The sequence below is a fragment of the Cornus florida genome, unplaced genomic scaffold (genome assembly GCF_030987335.1).
Source record: "Cornus florida cultivar Cherokee Brave unplaced genomic scaffold, ASM3098733v1 CherokeeBrave_3.0.0_Hap2_Chr11, whole genome shotgun sequence".
NCBI lineage: Eukaryota > Viridiplantae > Streptophyta > Magnoliopsida > Cornales > Cornaceae > Cornus > Cornus florida.
Window position 1 is genome coordinate 121,989,500 of NW_026775581.1, and position 18,624 is coordinate 122,008,123.

The following is an 18,624-nucleotide window of genomic DNA, read 5'->3' on the forward strand; positions in this document are numbered from 1 at the left end:
TCTCTCTCTACACACGCACACACATGTATAGATTGTCTTAACGGCCACCAAACGAGGGCATCTCGGTAAATTTAGTCAGCTGAAAGCTCCAACTGAAAGCAACTAGCGAGCGGTAAAAAAAAGACCAAAAGAGACGATAAAAAGATGCTGCCTCCTCCTCATCATCATCGTCAGCTCACTCTCACTCACCATTAACACATGTCAAAGCAAAAATTATGCTCTTCACCCCATAACCCCTTTTGATAATTCTATCCAGCTACGGAGTATGCCTTAACCTCCAAGTTCGCTCTCTGTCTGTCTCTCTACTGGTTCTTGTCAGAGGGTAAGAAACAAATCGGGGTTGATTCGGTTGATTTTCCTGCATTTTCTTGGAAAGTTGGTACCCATTTGAGGAAAAGCTGGAATGGAAACTGGGTCGAACTCAGAAACCCCAGAGAAGGTTGGTACTGAAAAGGGTCAGAAACTTGGTTCTGTTCTTTCCAGGATCGAACCATTTGTACCAAAAAAAGATCACAATCCGAGAGAGTTGAAATCTTGGGCCAAGAGGACTGGTTTTGTCTCTAATTTCTCTGGAGAGACTGGTACTAGCGTGAGCCAGAGGGGCCAGAATGAGAATAGTGAGAGTATTGAGCTTGATTTGGAGAGAGGCCTTGAGAGAAACGGGTCGTCCTCGCCAAAGATTGAAATCGATCCGGTTCTTGGGCGGACTAGAAATAGAGGGACAGAAATCGAACCTATTTTGAGGTCTGGGCAGGGGTTGCCCAAGAATGGAATTGATTATGTGGGGTTGAGGGATGGAACAAATAGAGTTGAGAATCAAGGGAGGAGAATTGGTGATAGCCCAGATTTGGGGGCCAGAGATGATGAGAGGAAGGTTAATTTGAATGGGAATGAGGTTGTAAATGGTAGTGGGCATGAAGTTCTGGCCACTACTCCGGTCACCGGGGCAAAGAAAGATGATCCAGAAGTGGGAATTGACGCGTTTCCGGATGGTGAAGGACCGGGTCATGGAGGGCAGCCTCCATTCACAACAATGAAATGTGGGCTGAGAGAAAATCCGGGTTTCGGTTAGTACTACTTTCACACTGTCTGTTGATTGTTTTTCTCTTTCGAAAAAGAAGTTGCAATTTCTCTTTTTCTTTTGCATTAGTGGCACTTGTGAACAATTTGGTATTAAAGCACAATGCAGAACCTGCAGAAATTCTATGATATTGCAAATAATTTGTAAACAAACATACCAACGAAGATATTTTGTTTTCCTGACAAAATCACAAGAAATTTATACTTCGAAATAGTGTTTACAATCCTCATCAACTACTTCAATCATCTTAGGGGGATAATTACCATCCAGAGAACAAGAAGTCTTCCTCCTAACTGCAAAACTCCCTAGAACTAGGTCTTTGTTCTGCATCAAATAGGTTTTAGTTTCATCTCAAAACTCCATTGAATGGAGCATTTGACTGCATGTTTTAGCATCAAGAACTCGGCCATGCGAGCAGAGGGAACATGCCTTTCATAGAAAATAGCAGCCTTAAGAACTTTGCCCAAAGAATTCCTCACAACTACTTCTTCCCCAGCTTCATTAGTTGATGGTTAAAGGAGGCATCTTCATTGATTCTAACCATTCCCTAGAGATGGTTAAATGTGAAAGCAATGTGACTGTATTTTAATTCTGTTATAGGGTCTACAACAACTACATATAGGCTGATATGACTGGGGAGGATGTATTATCTTTTGTGCTTTTACCTTTCAGTATATAAGGCTTCCGTTTATGGGTGAAGATGATTCAAAAGCTAAACTCATCATGATAATAATGAAGACATAATTCTTTATTTTTATTTTTATTTTTTATTTTTTTTCTTTGAAGCACAAGATAGCAAAGGACAAAATCTAGAGGAGAATTCCTGTTGAACTCTTAAATCATGTAACCTGGAATGTTCCAACCTTAGAGCTTATCATTCTCCATTCTCCTTTCCCCGCCAAAATACTCATTTCGAATAAAGGAAAGAAAAAAAAATATATATATTTTAAACCTCATTGTTAAGATTCATTTTCAGGAGAGCCCACTCCTTGCACAGAACCATGGTAAACACTCTTTCCAACAAAAGTTGACTATTCATGAGAGCCCACTCTTATTGAGCTGTTTATTATTAGAATGATAAGCCTGCACAATTGGCTTTGCAATAGAGTTACAATCTGAATCTTGTATAGCCAAAACATACTTTATAAGAAGCCTAACATTGGACTTGATAGTTAAATTTTCAAAGAGCTACAGATAAGCTAAACGCGTGAAAGAAAGTTGTACGAGTCTATAAGCTTCACTACACAGATTTAGAATTGTGATGTTTGTACCAAAACAATTGATGAAGCACTCTGAATTCAGTTCTATGCAGAAACATATTCTCCATTCGTGCAAGAGCTACATATAAGCTAAATATGTGAAAGAAAGTTGTTTAAGCTTTACTACAAGGATTTAGCTCAAGTTTTTTGCCGTGCCTTGGCTACCAGTATATGTTACAGTATGAAAAATTGTGATGCTTGCTCTAAAACAATTGGCATATGCTCTTTGAGTTCTCTTCTGTGTAGAAAAATATTCTCCATTTTGGTATGTCTGAACTAATAATTTTTTTCTTTTCCTGTATTTGAAAAATAATGAATATTTGTGGTTCTGAATTATGTTTTAAGTTATAGTTTACTTGTGATCAGCAGCGGTTTACTCTTGATTCTTTTCTGGTGTTTTAAACTGCAGTACCACTTATGTATTACGGTGTGCAGCACTATTTATCATTGGCTGGTTCACTTATTTTTATTCCCTTGGTCATTGTACCGGCAATGGGTGGAACTGATGTAAGCATATGTCCTCATGAATTCTTTGATTCCTATTGCAATTTGGGATGTGAGACGACAGTGATCTAACTCAGTATAAGCACCTCTTTCTTTTATATATGATGACAGAAGGATACAGCCACTGTAATGTCCACAATGCTTTTGGTGTCTGGCATTACCACGATACTGCACTCGTACTTTGGCACCAGGCTTCCATTGGTTCAAGGGAGCTCATTTGTGTATTTGGCACCGGCATTAGTTATTATGAATTCTCAAGAGTATCGCAATTTAACTGAGCATGTAAGTTTATTACTTTCAGTGATTTTATTTACTGGGGAGCACATTGCACTCTTAGCTATGTCACAAATGCCTTAAACATTTCATTATTACAGATGAACATTTCAGTATTTTCAAAACATTATATTTTTTGCTAGAAATATTACGAAGTTCAATATTTCCACTAACAACTTTGTAAATTAAAACTTTATCTGGAATATGATTCATGATTAATATGTTCAATTCAAGTTCTTTTAAATTGAGCAAGTGCATTCTTTTATGTTGAAAAGCATCATAAATAGCATGCAACTGTTGTTTGTGAATTTTATTGCACTATTTTTCTTTTGCACAGAAATTATTCTTAGTGAGAATTATTGATGCATGCTCAGTTAACTGCAGAAATTTAGACACATTATGAGGGAATTGCAAGGGGCTATAATCGTTGGTTCAATTTTTCAATGCATGTTGGGATTCAGTGGTCTAATGCCTGTTTTTCTAAGGTAATTTAATGTGTTGCCTTCTTATATCTTCCTTCCGCTAACTTGATGCGTTTCTAGGGACGAATTTGCCCTGCTGCTCATAATTCTTCTGTCTTGCTGTTATTCTATCTGTTTGTACTGTTGTTATTATTGAATGATGTTGATGTAATAGAACCCTAATTTACGAAACTTATCCCTCCGTAGCTAGATGTAACCTGAATTTTTGTAAATCATACAAAACTTGAATAGATTATCTAGCTCTCTCCTTGGCTCCTCCTATTCATGTGTTATATTGGTCAATATTCACATTCTAGTTTCGGGATTGAGCAGTTCATTGTCTCAAGCTGCCATATCAAGTATCTGCTTAAGCAGCTAAATTATTTTCAAGCTTGGGTGGGAAGGACATCTAATTTGAATCAATTTGTGTTATTTATGTAATATTGTGCTGCAGGTTGATAAACCCAGTTGTTGTTGCACCCACTGTTGCCGCAGTGGGCTTAGCATTTTTCAGCTATGGCTTTCCTCAAGCTGGTAGTTGTGTGGAAATCAGCCTTCCACAGATACTATTGGTTCTTATTTTCACCTTGGTAAGCAATATTTTAAGCAGATTATAAAACCTAATTTAGGTTACTTTAATTCTTGATATCCAAGGGTGGTACAAGATAATTTTATTCCCATGCACATTTAGCTTGTTCTTGTTCAGCTGTGCTAAAGTTTTTTTGGTGTTAAAGGTTAATTTACTTTTCACAACATGCTACAACACTTGCTCTTAGTTTTATTGTTCTTTTTTTCCCCAGTACTTCCGAGGGATATCTATTTTTGGACAACGAGTATTTCGGATTTATGCGGTATGTATATTATCTTCCAATTTGTTGGTTTTTTTTTGGGTTAAAATTGGTACTGTTTTTTTTTTTTTTTCCCCAGTTGGTTCATAATATTACAAAATTAGCTATGCACTCTACTGTAGCCCACCCTATCCTACATTTCACCCACCCCACCAATAGGATCAAGAGACAGAATCTTATTAGAGCAAATGTGAATGTCTTAGCATGAACTGCAACTAGGGCCTCCAAGAGAAAAGCCCCTTTATACCGACTGTTGCTCATAAATCCAAAAGATTTGAAGTTACACAGATGTTGTGGGATAATATGACTATTGACTTGTCAGCAGAACTTTCACATTGAACCTCACTTCTGAGTGGATATCTATCCACCCCGCTTTTCAGGTCGGAAGAGTCTTTCTTGTCGTCATTGTCTTCGATATTTGTCCCAATTATACGGCATGGCAAGACATATCCTGTTCCATTCTCCAGCTGCAGTTAAATTTGCATATAGTAGTTTTTCCGTCATCATCAGCCTTTCCATAATCTCTCAAGGGCCTTTGGATCATACCAACTAGCATTACCTACCCACTGCCCACAAAAATGAAAAGTTGGTACTACTCCTGGTCTACATATGACAGAAGTTGGTAGGTCTCCTCTATAATCACATACTTCCCTCATTTATGAAGAAATTCTCTGTTAACTAAAACTTGAGAAATTTTCAATCTTTGCATGGAGGACGCATAAGAAGGGGAGTGGCAGATCTTAATATCCCCCCTAATACTATGAAGGGTTTCTAATAACCTAAGGTTATGAACATAATTAGCCTAAAATGATAAATTCCTTTGTCCAACATTGAGAGTCAATAATTAGCCTCATTGGATTTTGGTCTCCATCAAAACAGACCCTTTTCATAAACTTTCTTAATGGCCCTCCACTAATTGACACGTGTCTTTTCTTTTTTAAAGAACAGATCCATGCAACCCTCTTACCTTGAACCCCTATTCTTTACTCCCAGGCACCATGGCTTCAAAAGAGAAGTAAAAGTAGAAAAAGAAGTGAACAGTTGTATGCATTTCCATTAACTTAATTATTACCTTCTTGTTGCAGATTTAGTTAGAATTTTCTTTTCTATGCGGTAAATATATATACCATATATCTAACTGATCTTGCCAACATTTCTAACTATTACAGGTTCCCCTGAGTGTTGTTATTATTTGGGCGTATGCATTCTTTTTGACAGCTGGTGGAGCATACAATTACAAAGGCTGCAGTCCTGACATACCCAGTTCCAACATCTTAATTGATGCTTGCAGAAAGCATGCATATACCATGAAGCATTGCCGGACCGATATTTCCAACGCTTGGAGAGATGCTGCATGGATCAGGGTTCCCTACCCTTTGCAGTGGGGTATCCCTATCTTCCATTTAAGGACCTCAATCATCATGATCATTGTATCATTGGTTGCATCAGTGGATTCGGTTAGTAATCGATAATCCAATGGACTAGAGGCAGTAGAAAATGCACTGTCATAAGGAAAGAAATTCTGGTATACCTCTACAATATATCATCTGGCACAAATTGCCACGTTATTATATGTGAGGGTCAGTTCTTTCATTTAACCACAAATAATGTTAAAATAATGGCAAAAATATCCCATCACAATTCCTGTGATATAAACCTCTAGTGGGACATGGTTTGTGTTGGTAAAACTCCAACACATGAAAATATTGAAAGTAGAAAAACTTTTAATGGAGGAACCAAATGGATTTTCAAATGTTGACATAATCATGTTATGGATTAGAGAACTGAATGAAAATAGAGAATGAATTCGAGTCTAAGCCTGACTTGCTGTGCCCCTTACCAGGTTGGAACTTACCACACTGCATCTCTGCGAATCAATTTAAAGCCTCCTACCCCAGGTATTGTTAGTAGAGGAATCGGGCTGGAAGGTTTTTGTAGTATACTGGCCGGACTTTGGGGCTCGGGGACCGGGTCAACAACCTTGACCGAAAATCTGCACACCATTAAGATAACAAAGGTAGCAAGTCAACGGGCGGTGCAACTTGGAGCAGTTTTGTTGATCCTATCCTCATTCATAGGTATATTATTCTGGAATAGCCTGGCACAGAGACGTAGAATTGAGTCTCAGACGCTATTACAAATGCAGATTTATGTATTATTGTTGCATGCTATTTAATATGATTACTGTATATTGGATTAGATGTATATTGGACATGTGGAATTTGAAGTATGGTCGGAATGTCGATCTAAAATTACAGAAATATCCACATAAATCATTTAGATTAGATGCATATACGTCTAAGCAGTATATGTGATATACACAATACCTATAATGCATCTAGTTGGTCTGACACGGATCAAGCTGGATTGGGAAAGATTTGACCTGTAAAGTTCGATGCCGAGGCATAATAATGAAATATGCTATATAATGTGGAATCTTCTTCAGATTTCCTAATCATTCATTGCAAAACCTATAGGCATTTTATCCCTGTAGGAAGGTAACTTACCAATTGCTTGACCTGTATTTGATAGGGAAAGTGGGTGCCATCCTTGCTTCTATACCACAAGCCTTGGGTGCTGCCATACTGTGCTTCGTCTGGGCTCTGATTGTGGCACTGGGTTTCTCAACACTGCAGTATAGTGAGACAGGGAGTTTTAGAAACATGACTATAGTTGGTGTTTCGCTGTTCCTTGGTTTATCCATCCCAGCATATTTTCAACAGTATCAACCTGAGACCACCTTGATTCTGCCTAGTTATTTTGTTCCTTACTCTGCAGCATCCAATGGACCAGTCCACACCGGCAGTAAACAAGTAAGTCACCGCTTCTTCTTTTTTCCCCTTCCCCTTTTTCTTTATCTTTTTATTTTATATACGGAGTAACTTTTTACTTCCCCCACCTTTTCATGATAAGGATGGGAAGAAAGCTTAAGTTTTCTCTTTGTTTTATGGTGTTATTAAATGCACAAGTGACACAACACTTCTTGAAGGAGAGATTCCTTAATTTTCTTATTTATATGAGCATAACACGAAAGGGATCGTTTCAAATGCCACTAAGAGGGCCAAATCCTAAAGCATTCAATCACCTGGGTTAAAACTGATGACATAAAATATGACATTTTTATTCAAATGATATAATTTTCTCAACAAATGAGCTTTATGTGAAATGACTCAAGCAACGTAAAAATTTCCATCTCAATGAGATTTATGAGTTCTTCTAAATTGGCACCTACAGGAAGCGTTAAATGATGGTTGTTTTGTAAACTGGTGATCAAATTTCAAACCTATCATATGCAAGTAACTTTTCATCGTTTGATTCAAGCACAGAGACCTAAAGTCTAATTTTATTACTCATAATGCAATACATAAATATATTTTTAAGTATGACCTCTTTCTATATTATTTACGTCAGTATTTTCCTCCTCCCTTCTTGTTACCTTCTATATTATTGACTTCTGTCTGGATGGCATCAGGTTGATTTTGCAATTAATGCGCTTCTGTCATTGAATATGGTGGTGACACTGTTGGTGGCCCTTGTACTAGACAATACTGTACCAGGTAGCCGGCAAGAACGAGGGGTCTATATTTGGTCAAGTGCTGAAGACAGGACAAGGGATCCGGCTTCTCTTTCAGATTATTCCTTGCCAAGAAGAGTTGCCCGTTTTTTCCATTGGGCAAAATGTTTGGATATATGACATGATATATATGTAGTATGCGCATGAAATACTGGGAATTTTGCTCTGTTTGGAGGTCATTATCTAGATCGTGGCGCAGAGATGCAGTGTAGCTCAGAAGCAGTACAGCTCAAATAGGTGATAGATGCATATTCATTTCATTATGTTCTTACACAGAATTGTGATATATACATATACATATATAATTCATTCTCTTATTACACGAGATTTCCATTGTCTTACGTTTCTTTAGACTTGAGTCAATGTTGCTTACTTAAAAATTGGCAAAACTGGGCTAGTTATCTCAACTGTTGCAGGGAACACTAGCTTTTCCAAAAAAGAATCAACATGCTCAATTTGCTCTTTATGTTTAAAACTAGAACAAGTTTACAATGTTTATGCATGATGAATGGATCTTTTGCTGTGCCAGTCCTGGATTAAGGAACGAAGAGTGTGATTAGGGGTGAGGAGCTTGTGCTTGAGCTTTAAGTTGGTCATCGGTGACGTATCGTGCCCAGTCTTGAGCCATTCCTCTATGGCTTCTTGCTCATAAGAAAACCCGTCAGCCGCAATATGCGGATCCATCATCACATCCTGCATCGACAATTCATGTAGTTAGTTAATTAACCAGAGTAGGCATTGTGCAGCTTTGTTTATTTTGATCACCAGGTATGGAGGATTTCATGTTCAGTAAGACGAGAGAATAAATTGAGTGGAAAGGGGCGGGCTACTAAGAGGAGGCTTATGAAATGGGGTCATGTGGTCTAGTTTTGTCCCAAGTTTGTGCAAGTGTATACAACAAATAGTAAAAAGGGTGATATAGAAGCCAACCTGAAATATGGGGCATTGAAAAACATTTGGTATATTGCTTGAGTCCTCTGTGTGTACATCTCCTTCAGTTGGCATTTCACATCCTAGGCTTGCCACTCGATCATCGGCCTTTTGTTTCACCTCTTCGAGCTCTGCCATCACTGTTGCCGGCCCTTCATTGCCGGAAAAACACCTCATTGCTATGCCGGCGAGTTCCACTGCCAAGTCCAAAGGCCATTCTCCAGCCATGTTATCTAAGGCACTAGCTAATGCTTGAGGGTCCATCACCTTCGCCTCTTCAACAAGTCCAGCCCAATTCCTTCCGGTGAGAAGCTGCAGCACTAGGTTCCCAAAACCACGAACATCTGACTGCACATCAGATTCATTATACCTCCAATCAAGACTAAAGCCATGGACTTTTGCAACAAAATTACGATCAAGTAGGATTTTGGAGGGGTTGAGGTGGCCGTCAAAAATGGGCCTGGGTTGGGCCGAGTGAAGGCAGGCCAGGCCCGAGCAAACTTCGGCCATGATGCGAATTCTAGCATGCCAATTGAGTCCTCGGCTCCTTCTTCTGTGGCCCAAGAATAAAATGTCCCGGAGGCAGCCGTTGTGCAAGTATTCAAAGACAATGCATTTTAGGTCAGAGCAGAAGCCGATCATGGCCACTATATGAGGATGACGAATGTGGCTAAGGTGCTTCACCTGCATTGCATTAGGAGGGTCAATCTTAGTCAAGTGTCATACTATCACAACTATCAAAATTCTTTCCATCAAAAGTCACCATATTATTATAGGCCTAACTTCAATAAAACTAGTGGACAAGATGCTTTTTCAGCATAAGATGCATATACCCTTTTTCCTAAGTTAAGACTACGTACATGTGGCTCTCTCTGGATCCTAAAATGATGGGAGTCTTGTGCATTAGGCTAGCCTAATTTGTAAAGATGCATATACCCTTTTTGTAACCTTAAGAACATGCATTAGGATCAAAGGAAAAGTCTTCTACCTTAGTTTGGAAGGCTTCTTGAGATAGTCCATTGATTGAATCATACAGTTTGATTGCAACTGTTGTATGGCTGATACGCCCTCTATACACATTTGTCCGAACACCTGCAGATTTCAAACTCAAATGCTCCGAGAAATCATCAGTGGCTGCTCTGATCTCTTCAGCTGTGAACACTCTACAGTTAAATCCTAAGCCACTCAAAGTTGTAGCCATTCCTATTGCATCCTTTTCTCTGCAAAACTCGATCCTACGCTGCAAAACATCTCTTTGTCGTCTCATCTCCTCAATCTCGCAAATCATCATAGCTCTTTTAGTGATTGCATTCTCTAGCTGGGCCTCAGCTTCTGATTTTGCTGAAGAGGATAATTGGAGCTTGCTTGACAGTTCTTGTTGGAGTTCAAGAACTGAATTGAGCCTACTCTTCTTTCCTTTAACTTCACTCTGAGATTCACAAAGTTCCTCCTTTGCAATGTCCAACTCTTTGTTTAGTTCTACACGATTAGCTATGTCTTCGTTTATACGAGCTTCAAGTTCCTCTGCCTGTGAAGCAAGAATGGTTTTGTTCTGTTAATTTCTTCTTGAATTGAATTAAAATCCGACTAAAATAGAGAAATAAGAGATTACCCGACGAGTACACAATCGAATGGCCCATTCAGCTCTAGCATGTCTTTCGACGTTGCCCCTAGCTTGTTCTTTCTTCAACTGGATCATCTCACGAGCTTTGGCTAATCTAGTTTTCAGCATTTCAATTTTCTCTGCAGAACTCTGATATTTTGCCGAAGTTGGTGTTCTTGAAATATCAGTACCAATATGGGTATTTTTTTATTAATCAAAACAGATCATTTTCAAAGTTGAAATTTGGGACTTGAGAGAAACAATAAAAAAACAAAATATGAACTCCCCACTTCTTGCATTGGCAATAGTCATGAGTGTGCCTTTTGAATTCTTGAATCTAGATAAAGCCCATTGTGGCATATCACTATCATTTGCCACTAGGGTCAAAAGATGGAAAAGATAAGGTAGAAAAAAATCATAACATAAGTGGACTTAGTAAACACAAAATGAATTATTTTCTAGCTGCTCTGAACTAATCAAGGTTAGTTTATGGTCATATAAGTCAATGAAATGTCCATATTAGAAAGTTACCATATTTTCCACCAGATCTGGTGCTGTTGGACTAGTCTTCAAACTGTCATTCTCCACTGCACCATCTTCCTCATCTGAATTCGAAGACAACAGTTGATGGAAATAATTTTCAATCTCTTGCGCATAAATTTCCCATTGATCAGGTGACTCATTGCTTGTTGTTGAAGAAGGTGAGTTATCCGGGATTTTTTCACTAGTAGCAGTTTCAGGGAACTTTTTTCCAAACAAACCTTTGAAACTAACCGTCTCTAATCTTAGCTACCACTAGTCCTTTATCATCCTCCATAAATCCCTCATTATTTTCTTCTCTCAAGGAGACCAATTTCCCACCACTTATTATGAACAACTCGCAAAAATCAGGTTTATGCCGATGAATGTAAAATAATCCATTGGTTCCACTCTTAGATTTCCTACAGAGGAAGAAAATAAAAGGAAATAAGACATAAAAATGACATACTAGTAAAAAAAAACTTTCAGAGCCAGTGCTCAAAATTATTAGACAGAATGGATGGAAAAGGTATTGTGCATACGACGATGAGGACTTCATGGATGTAAATCCCATGACCAATTTGGTTATCCGAAGTCCGGATATCAAATCTATCATGATCTTGTGAACCGGTTCATCATATTTCTCAATCTTATGAATTTCAACTTTCACCTATGAACCAAAAAACACTCCATAAGTCTTGCCAGAACTAGTTTTATGGCAACATTTCTGATTTTCAGCAGCCATTAAAGAAATCGCGCGCGCGCGCGTGTATATATATATATATAGAACAAACCTGGCCACAGAAAGTTATGTATTGGGATAGTAATTTGTCAATTTTTCCCCCTTCTATCTTCCGAAGAACATCCAATTTCTCAGCACTGACAGAACTTGTAGGGAGTTTTCCAACTGAAAAAGAAAGGGAAACTCATTCCACTAATTGCTTCATATTTCCTACCAATTGAACAATTCTATGAAAGAATGGGAAGGAATTCAAATATGAATATATAATGAACTTACTCGGTGTCCAAACATAGTTTTTGTATATGTCATTAGGTGCATGGAGGATTACTATGGAGGTTGAATGAGAGGACCACTTTCTAATTGCCCATTCCAAGGTCCCAAAACCATCTTGCAGGTCAGTCCCAATGGCCACATACACCTTCTCTGCTTGACTTTCCATTTCCTAGCTTTGGCTAACTCTTCTTCCTGCAATTGCAGAGAACTATTTCTACATATATATATATATATATTATTAAAGATTCAAGAAATAGTCGAGGTAAGCAAATCTAGACCTTGTTGAGGGGTAGAAAATTGTGTGAGAAAAGGATTAGGGAGTGGATTGAATTTTTCAAAAAGGGTTTTATTAGGAGGAATTCAAAGGACTGTTTGGCATTTTTGTTTTTTTGACACCCTTATGATGGGACGGCAAGATTTGGACTTCTTTTTCCTATGTTTGCCGTAGATGGCAGTGTTGGGACCTCATTATTGGTCTTTGAATAATTTGATTTGAAGTTTTGAATTTTGTTGGTATTTCCTTGAATTCTAGCTTCTTTGAATCCTTCTTCTTTTTTTTTTTTTCTTTTTTTTTTTTTCAACATTATAATTGGGATTGATTAATGGAGCAAAACCCTAGGAATTTGGATACCCGAATCATCCTAGGATTCCTGGAGACATATATAATTATATACAGTACATATTTGTGCATATGAGAGAGAGAATTAGCAAATAGTATTATTATACTTATGTAACATTGTAACTACAAGAAGCTCACTAGAAGACAGTTAGGTTTGTCAATTACTATATTGGTGTAATGGATATGCTGTTGGCATTATACTTTTTCAGTTTGAAAAATGATACAATTATACCTACCTCCTTACTGGACTCGGCTAAGAATTCGTGTTGAATTTATTTATTTATTATTATTTTTTTAAAAGACACCTAATGCATATTTTAACATTTTAGAACTTATTTAACAGTTATCAATGGTGACAAAGGTAAAAGTCATTGTACAGTAATCAAATTCAATTTTCATTATCAAATTGGATAGTGTTTTTACAGAAGATACTCTCTCCTTGCAGCTTATGCATCATACTAATAATATTAGTGTGAAATTTGTGGATTGCCATCAATTTGCGTATGTCGGGGATCATCCTTTGTTCGCTATTTACAACTATTTAAGAATTCCCATTTATATTTGCTCAACTAATTCTAATATGGTCCAATTGTGACAATATTCATCGTGATACTGACTAATACACAATCATGAAAACTCTCAATTTGTCTTCATATATGAAAATTTGAGAGTTTTCAAAAACGAGCATGCATTGGTTGGGGTACCACGTAGTAAATACCATATAGATTTGATCAACCCGGACATTTTAGGATTGATTGACTTGCAGTTGGAGTTCTTGGCATGCAAATGTTGATTTCATTGATCGTTATTTTTCTTCTGCCCTAACATCCGTATATAGATTATATTAAGAGGTGGTATTAGAAGAGAGATGCAAAAACAAAATATGTAGAAACCCAAATTTGGATGCTTGACTATTAAAAATAAGACAGCATCTGCCGAATGTAATGTTCAAAGCAGACAGACACCCTAGGGCAGGCAATACATACTATTGTTGAACTTGCGTACAACACATAGCAGCATCAACAAGGCACATACATATGCAACCCCATCACTCCATAACAAGTTGCATGTGGCGATTGAGGTCCTTGATGTAACAAGAACTAGTATAGTCTTCCATTTCACAAGCATAGGCGGGAAGGATCGCTCTTCCTTTAAACGACTTATGTTTCTGATCTGCCGGTCCATTCTTGCCTCTCAATAGCTGCACAACCTACACATGCAAACCCGAGAAATTCAGCTTTGCTATACTTAATTGATTGTAAACAACAACTCTCTCCTCCCAAAGGAAAGGTTGTTGAGACTTTTTGCGCGTTTGCTTGAACTTTCAAAAAAAAAAAAAAAAACTTACTCGCTTCATGTCTGGACGACTGCTGGGTAAGTGACGAAGGCATGAAGAAGCTGTCAGCATGGTGCGCTTCATTTCTAAAATGTCAAAAGCATTCCCTAGACGAGGATCTGCTATGTCTGGGACGCTGTTCTTCTCCAGAAGCGGTTTTGCCTATACATACAAGAGTAACGGATATATAATCTAGAAATGCATGTTCTTTTCAAGTTAATGTGACAAGTATATATTTAGCACAATCAAAACATACCCATATCACAAGGCTTTGTTGACATGAATCAACTGCATGACGTCCTGTTATAAGCTCCAGCAATAAAACCCCGAATGCAAAGACATCAGTCTTCTCATCAACAATTCCGTTCATGAAATACTCTGGAGCCATATATCTGAATCCAATTTTAATATATATATATATATGTGATAAGCCCAGAAATACACTACACATACTGAACAAAAAAAAAGTATCATGGACTTTAAATGGCCTCACCCAAACGTGCCCTCAATGGGGGAGACAACGTGTTGAACCCATTTCTCTGGAAGCCACTTTGCCAATCCAAAATCAGAAATCTGCTCGTCACAAATTATATCAGAAGCTAGAGATAGACACTCAACAAGGAGATAAAGTTTGAAGCCTTTGTCAGAGAAATGGAATGAGAACCTGAGGCTCATAATCTTCGGTGAGTAATATGTTTGAAGCTGTGATGTCTCTATGGATGATGCGCCTCTGGCATTCACAATGGAGATATTTCAATCCGTCAGCTACTCCAAGAGCCACCTTATACCTTATCTTCCATTCCAGACTCTCTGTTGAACCTGAAATACTGAATCTCTCTTCCTTAGTCAAATTCAAATTTCAATTTAGCTTCACATTTTGCTCCTTAATGTTAAAAATGGTACATTAATTCATGGTCAGACCAAATTTCGTTATCACTGATGACCCTTTAATTCACCAGAAATGAAACCATCTTATAGTACATTGAACATTTCACTGCTAAAAGTATCTACACATAATATATATGGCTTGGTTCGTTTAGTTCTCTGAAAAAAAATTCTAGAAAATGATAAATCATGCATTTTGATATTCATTTTCAGTAAAACTGTTCTCGTAAAACTAAACCAAACAGACCTTAATTATATCTTAGTAAAGAAAAGGAGAAATGAAAGGTAATGAGTATACAGCACCGTGTAGCGCAGAAGCAAGGCTGCCGTGAGGCATAAATTGGAGGACGAGGTGCAAACCACTTTCGACGCTGTACCCAATTAATCTAACAGAGTTTGGATGGTTGATGTGAGCAATGATCCCAAGCTCGGATAAGAAATCACCAACCCTATCCTCGTCTGTCTTTTCTTCCTTCAGTATCCTCTTCACGGCAACAACTTGACCATCATATAAGCATCCTTTGTATACCATAGCATGCCCCCCTTTACCTATCAAATTGTCTGTCAAAATTCAATCACAGTTAGTTGCATGATCTGGACATGTAACGCACAAAATTGGAAGAACTAACTCAACTTCAACCCTAGCCCACCCATCCAAAGCTCGGGTTGAATTCGGACTTGAAACTCAGTTTGAGATTTTCGGGGTAGAATTTGGGTTACAACGCTAACTTTATTATATTAATATCCTGTGTCATACTCACTTTACGAAACTTGTAGATTACTCATTCTTTAGGTGCTTGGAAAGAAGATCATCTAGTAGGCATGATTAATATACAGACCAAAGATCAAAATTTTAACTTTTTCACTATCGAAATAAATAAATATATATATAAATATTTAGAATATTTAAAATAAAAACAGAATTTGGGTTCCCTATCTCTAATTAAGTTTCGGTTGAAAATTAGCTGCTCAAGTCCATAATTCAAGTTGGATTCAAATTGAACTGGCCAAGTTGCACCCCTAAATGTATAATAATGTGTTTTTTTAACTGTATAGATTTAGAATACTATATATATATATCATTACTTGTGAGTCCATTACACCGTTATTCTCTTACCAGAACTGAAATTGTCTGTAGCTTCGGTGAGCTCTTGGTAACTGAAGTTCCTCCAAGTGGGCTTGGCCACCACCATCTCTCCACAGTCAATTGTCTCAGACGCGCTTCGACTCCTTACCCTTCTGATCAAACTATTCCTTGTACTCTCGTACCCTGACAACAATGGAATCCCAGATTTCTTCTTTATGTTACCAAACAAATTCTTCCATCTCGCCTTCTCTGTCAACGACGACCCACCACTATTGCCGCTGCTGCTTTGATCAGACTCCGAACCCGAAACAGGGATCTCCAACACACCTCTAGGCGATGACTCTACATCTCTGTCTGTCAATTCTGTTTCTGTTTTTTTTTGGGTTTCTACAGTTTTTTCTTCAAACATAACAAAATTGACAACAATTCAGAAAAAGAAAAAAAGAAAAAGAAAAAAGAAAAACAGAGTTTTGTTCGAAAGTTTCAAATGAAAAACATTAGAAAATAAGCTTACCTTCCATAAGGATTGTCATGGGTTTCTTCCAAATTATAATAGCTTTCGATATGTTGGTTATTTGAATTCCAGAGCTATGTAATAATTTGAATGAAACCTTTGAAGAAAATGTCAGGCCTTCATATCTTCCCAATCCCCTCCCTACAGGGATGTAGAGAAAGGAAGAGATAATAACAGAAAGACAGATAATGTAGAGAGAGTATTTAGAGAGGATGAGAAGACTAAAATTGGTATATCTTTGGAAGATGGTTATTCTGAGAAAGAGCAGAGCAGCAAGCTAAATTCAGCTTTGTGGTGATTAGAATATGTGCTATTTTTATACATGACACCACCATCTTAGTCTTTCCAAGGAGGTTATTCTTTGACTCTTTGTATTCGTCATGTGGGAGATGAGGACAATAACGAATCCAACTAATATATATAAATTTCCTATTTTTCACGTCTTTTATTTTTTACCCCTGGTGAGAGTAAAATTCTGGCAAAATCAATCCCATAGTCAGAAAAGATTTGAGGCTTAATTTATGGAATTTACTTTCCCCACTAAAGCATGGAATTCTCTCAACACCGATTTAAGATACTCCAGGTAATTTAATAAAAAAAAAAACCATCCGATCCCAATTAATAACTATAACATGATGTGGATAAATTTATTTCCATCATGTATAGTATCTTTCATGTGAACAACGCTTTTACGGTCGTGTCCTTATATACTGTATAAAATAGGATGAAGTGCATTTAACCCCTTAATTTTCACCGTTTGGCAATAAACTCTTTTTACTATTATTTTGTCAAAAATTCTCCTCAACTAACCGAGTTGGGTGACTTTTTAAATATTTACCAAAAATACCCCCACTAAGCAAGTCAAAGGGAATGATTTTATGCAATTCGCTGGTATTTTTTTTTTTTTGTTAACTTCAGTTACACATGGGGTATGTCCAATCTTTAAAGTGACCCCCAAGTTTGCAAAAATTCAATCAGATTCCCTGTCAGACATTATCGGCTGACAAAAACAAATAAATAAATAAAATAACTAAATTACCCTTTTGTCGTTTTCCTATATACACTTGATCAAATAACATATTTTATAACTCCCACCAAGATTAGTTTTATCTGTTGAACCAAACAGTCAGCTAATCTTCTATTATCCCTCGTATCTCAATAGCAAAGTCAGGTTACAAAATTAGACTCATTGCTTTGCAATTCAGTTTAGAGTCTCAGTGACTCAATGTCAAAGTTTCAGCGACCTACTGATATGAGCATAGAGCTTGAGAGACTAGGAAGAAAACAGAGATACATTGACCCAACCGTGAGCTTTAGTTTCGATGAACTTCAATTTCAGTAGGCTACGGTCGTACAACTTCCGATACCAAAATCGTTGAGGGTACAAATTGAAGTGGACGAAGTTGCAGCAGTCACCGGTGAGTTTTCCCCAATTCTTTGTTGAATTCAGACACCCAATACCGGAGAATGAGTACCAGACCGAGTATGCTCTCAATCAGATCCGCGAGCTGGATGGATACATATGGTTGAATTGATGATTTTATTAGATTATTTCAATGATATACTGATGAGAATGGTTGAATTGATGAGTTAAATTGAATTGTTGTGGGTTGGATTTGAAGAAACGGTGGGATGGAGGTTATGAAACTCAGAAATTCTCTATTTCCGTGACCTCATTGACAGCAAGAAATTCTCGATCCGAGCCATCGAGGACGACCCAGGACTCGATTATGCCAACCGGATCCTCGCCGTCGTCAACACACTCCTTGTCGCCGAGAGTCGGTTCAACAACCTGGCATCAGAGACGAGCTTGAAGGCTTTGTCAGCGAAGGTGAGCTTGTTTCTATTAGGGTGCAAGAGGAGTGCGAGTCGGTGGTCCTGAGTGGCAATCTTGAATATCTTGCTGCCAATGAGTTGCAGCTGGTGAGGAGCTTGTCGGCGATGAAGATCATCGCTCGACCTCTGCTGCTGCTACTGTTGTGGGTGCTCCATTATCTCCTCTCTGTAATAAGTGTTTTTTCTGATTTATTTTCTTTTGGATTTGTATATAAAACGTCTACCTAAGGTATCTTATGGTGGAACAGGCTGGTTATTAACAGAGGCATTGAGTTTTCAT

The 18,624-nt window shown here is 37.8% G+C and overlaps 3 protein-coding genes across 3 annotated transcripts; 1 reads left to right on the forward strand and 2 right to left on the reverse strand.

Annotated features, from left to right (window-relative positions):
* Positions 1–142: 142 nt before the first annotated feature.
* Positions 143–8,322, forward strand: LOC132282651 (nucleobase-ascorbate transporter 11). Its single transcript, XM_059784394.1, has 10 exons — positions 143–1,067; positions 2,750–2,847; positions 2,956–3,126; positions 3,502–3,602; positions 4,033–4,168; positions 4,379–4,429; positions 5,596–5,883; positions 6,270–6,504; positions 6,959–7,239; positions 7,899–8,322. Exons 1-10 carry the CDS (start codon positions 404–406, stop codon positions 8,118–8,120), a joined length of 2,247 nt encoding a protein of 748 aa, XP_059640377.1. The 5' UTR covers positions 143–403; the 3' UTR covers positions 8,121–8,322.
* A 131-nt stretch (positions 8,323–8,453) lies between these two features.
* Positions 8,454–12,755, reverse strand: LOC132282650 (putative U-box domain-containing protein 50). The gene is given in 9 exon segments (XM_059784393.1): positions 8,454–8,693; positions 8,931–9,614; positions 9,919–10,458; positions 10,543–10,683; positions 11,065–11,314; positions 11,316–11,474; positions 11,595–11,722; positions 11,847–11,959; positions 12,071–12,755. Coding segments are annotated over 9 exon segments (2,376 nt in total). The 5' UTR covers positions 12,234–12,755; the 3' UTR covers positions 8,454–8,495.
* An 817-nt stretch (positions 12,756–13,572) lies between these two features.
* LOC132286331 (receptor-like cytosolic serine/threonine-protein kinase RBK1) lies at positions 13,573–16,785 on the reverse strand. The gene is made up of 8 exons (XM_059788650.1): positions 16,509–16,785; positions 16,025–16,393; positions 15,211–15,468; positions 14,687–14,841; positions 14,516–14,595; positions 14,279–14,414; positions 14,035–14,184; positions 13,573–13,896 (listed from the first exon to the last, which is right to left on the reverse strand). The coding sequence occupies exons 1-8, from the start codon at positions 16,525–16,527 to the stop codon at positions 13,735–13,737; spliced, it is 1,329 nt and encodes a 442-aa protein (XP_059644633.1). The 5' UTR covers positions 16,528–16,785; the 3' UTR covers positions 13,573–13,734.
* Positions 16,786–18,624: the final 1,839 nt, after the last annotated feature.

Coding starts and splice junctions, on each gene's coding strand:
- LOC132282651 (XM_059784394.1), top strand. CDS start 404: ATGGAAACTGGGTCGAACTCAGAAACCCCAGAGAAGGTTGGTACTGAA. Junction 2,848..2,955: donor CGGCAATGGGTGGAACTGAT/GTAAGCATATGT, acceptor ATATGATGACAG/AAGGATACAGCCACTGTAAT. Junction 4,169..4,378: donor TGGTTCTTATTTTCACCTTG/GTAAGCAATATT, acceptor TTTTTTCCCCAG/TACTTCCGAGGGATATCTAT.
- LOC132286331 (XM_059788650.1), bottom strand. Junction 15,469..16,024: donor TACAGACAATTTCAGTTCTG/GTAAGAGAATAA, acceptor GAATTTTGACAG/ACAATTTGATAGGTAAAGGG. Junction 14,596..14,686: donor CCGAAGATTATGAGCCTCAG/GTTCTCATTCCA, acceptor TGTGACGAGCAG/ATTTCTGATTTTGGATTGGC.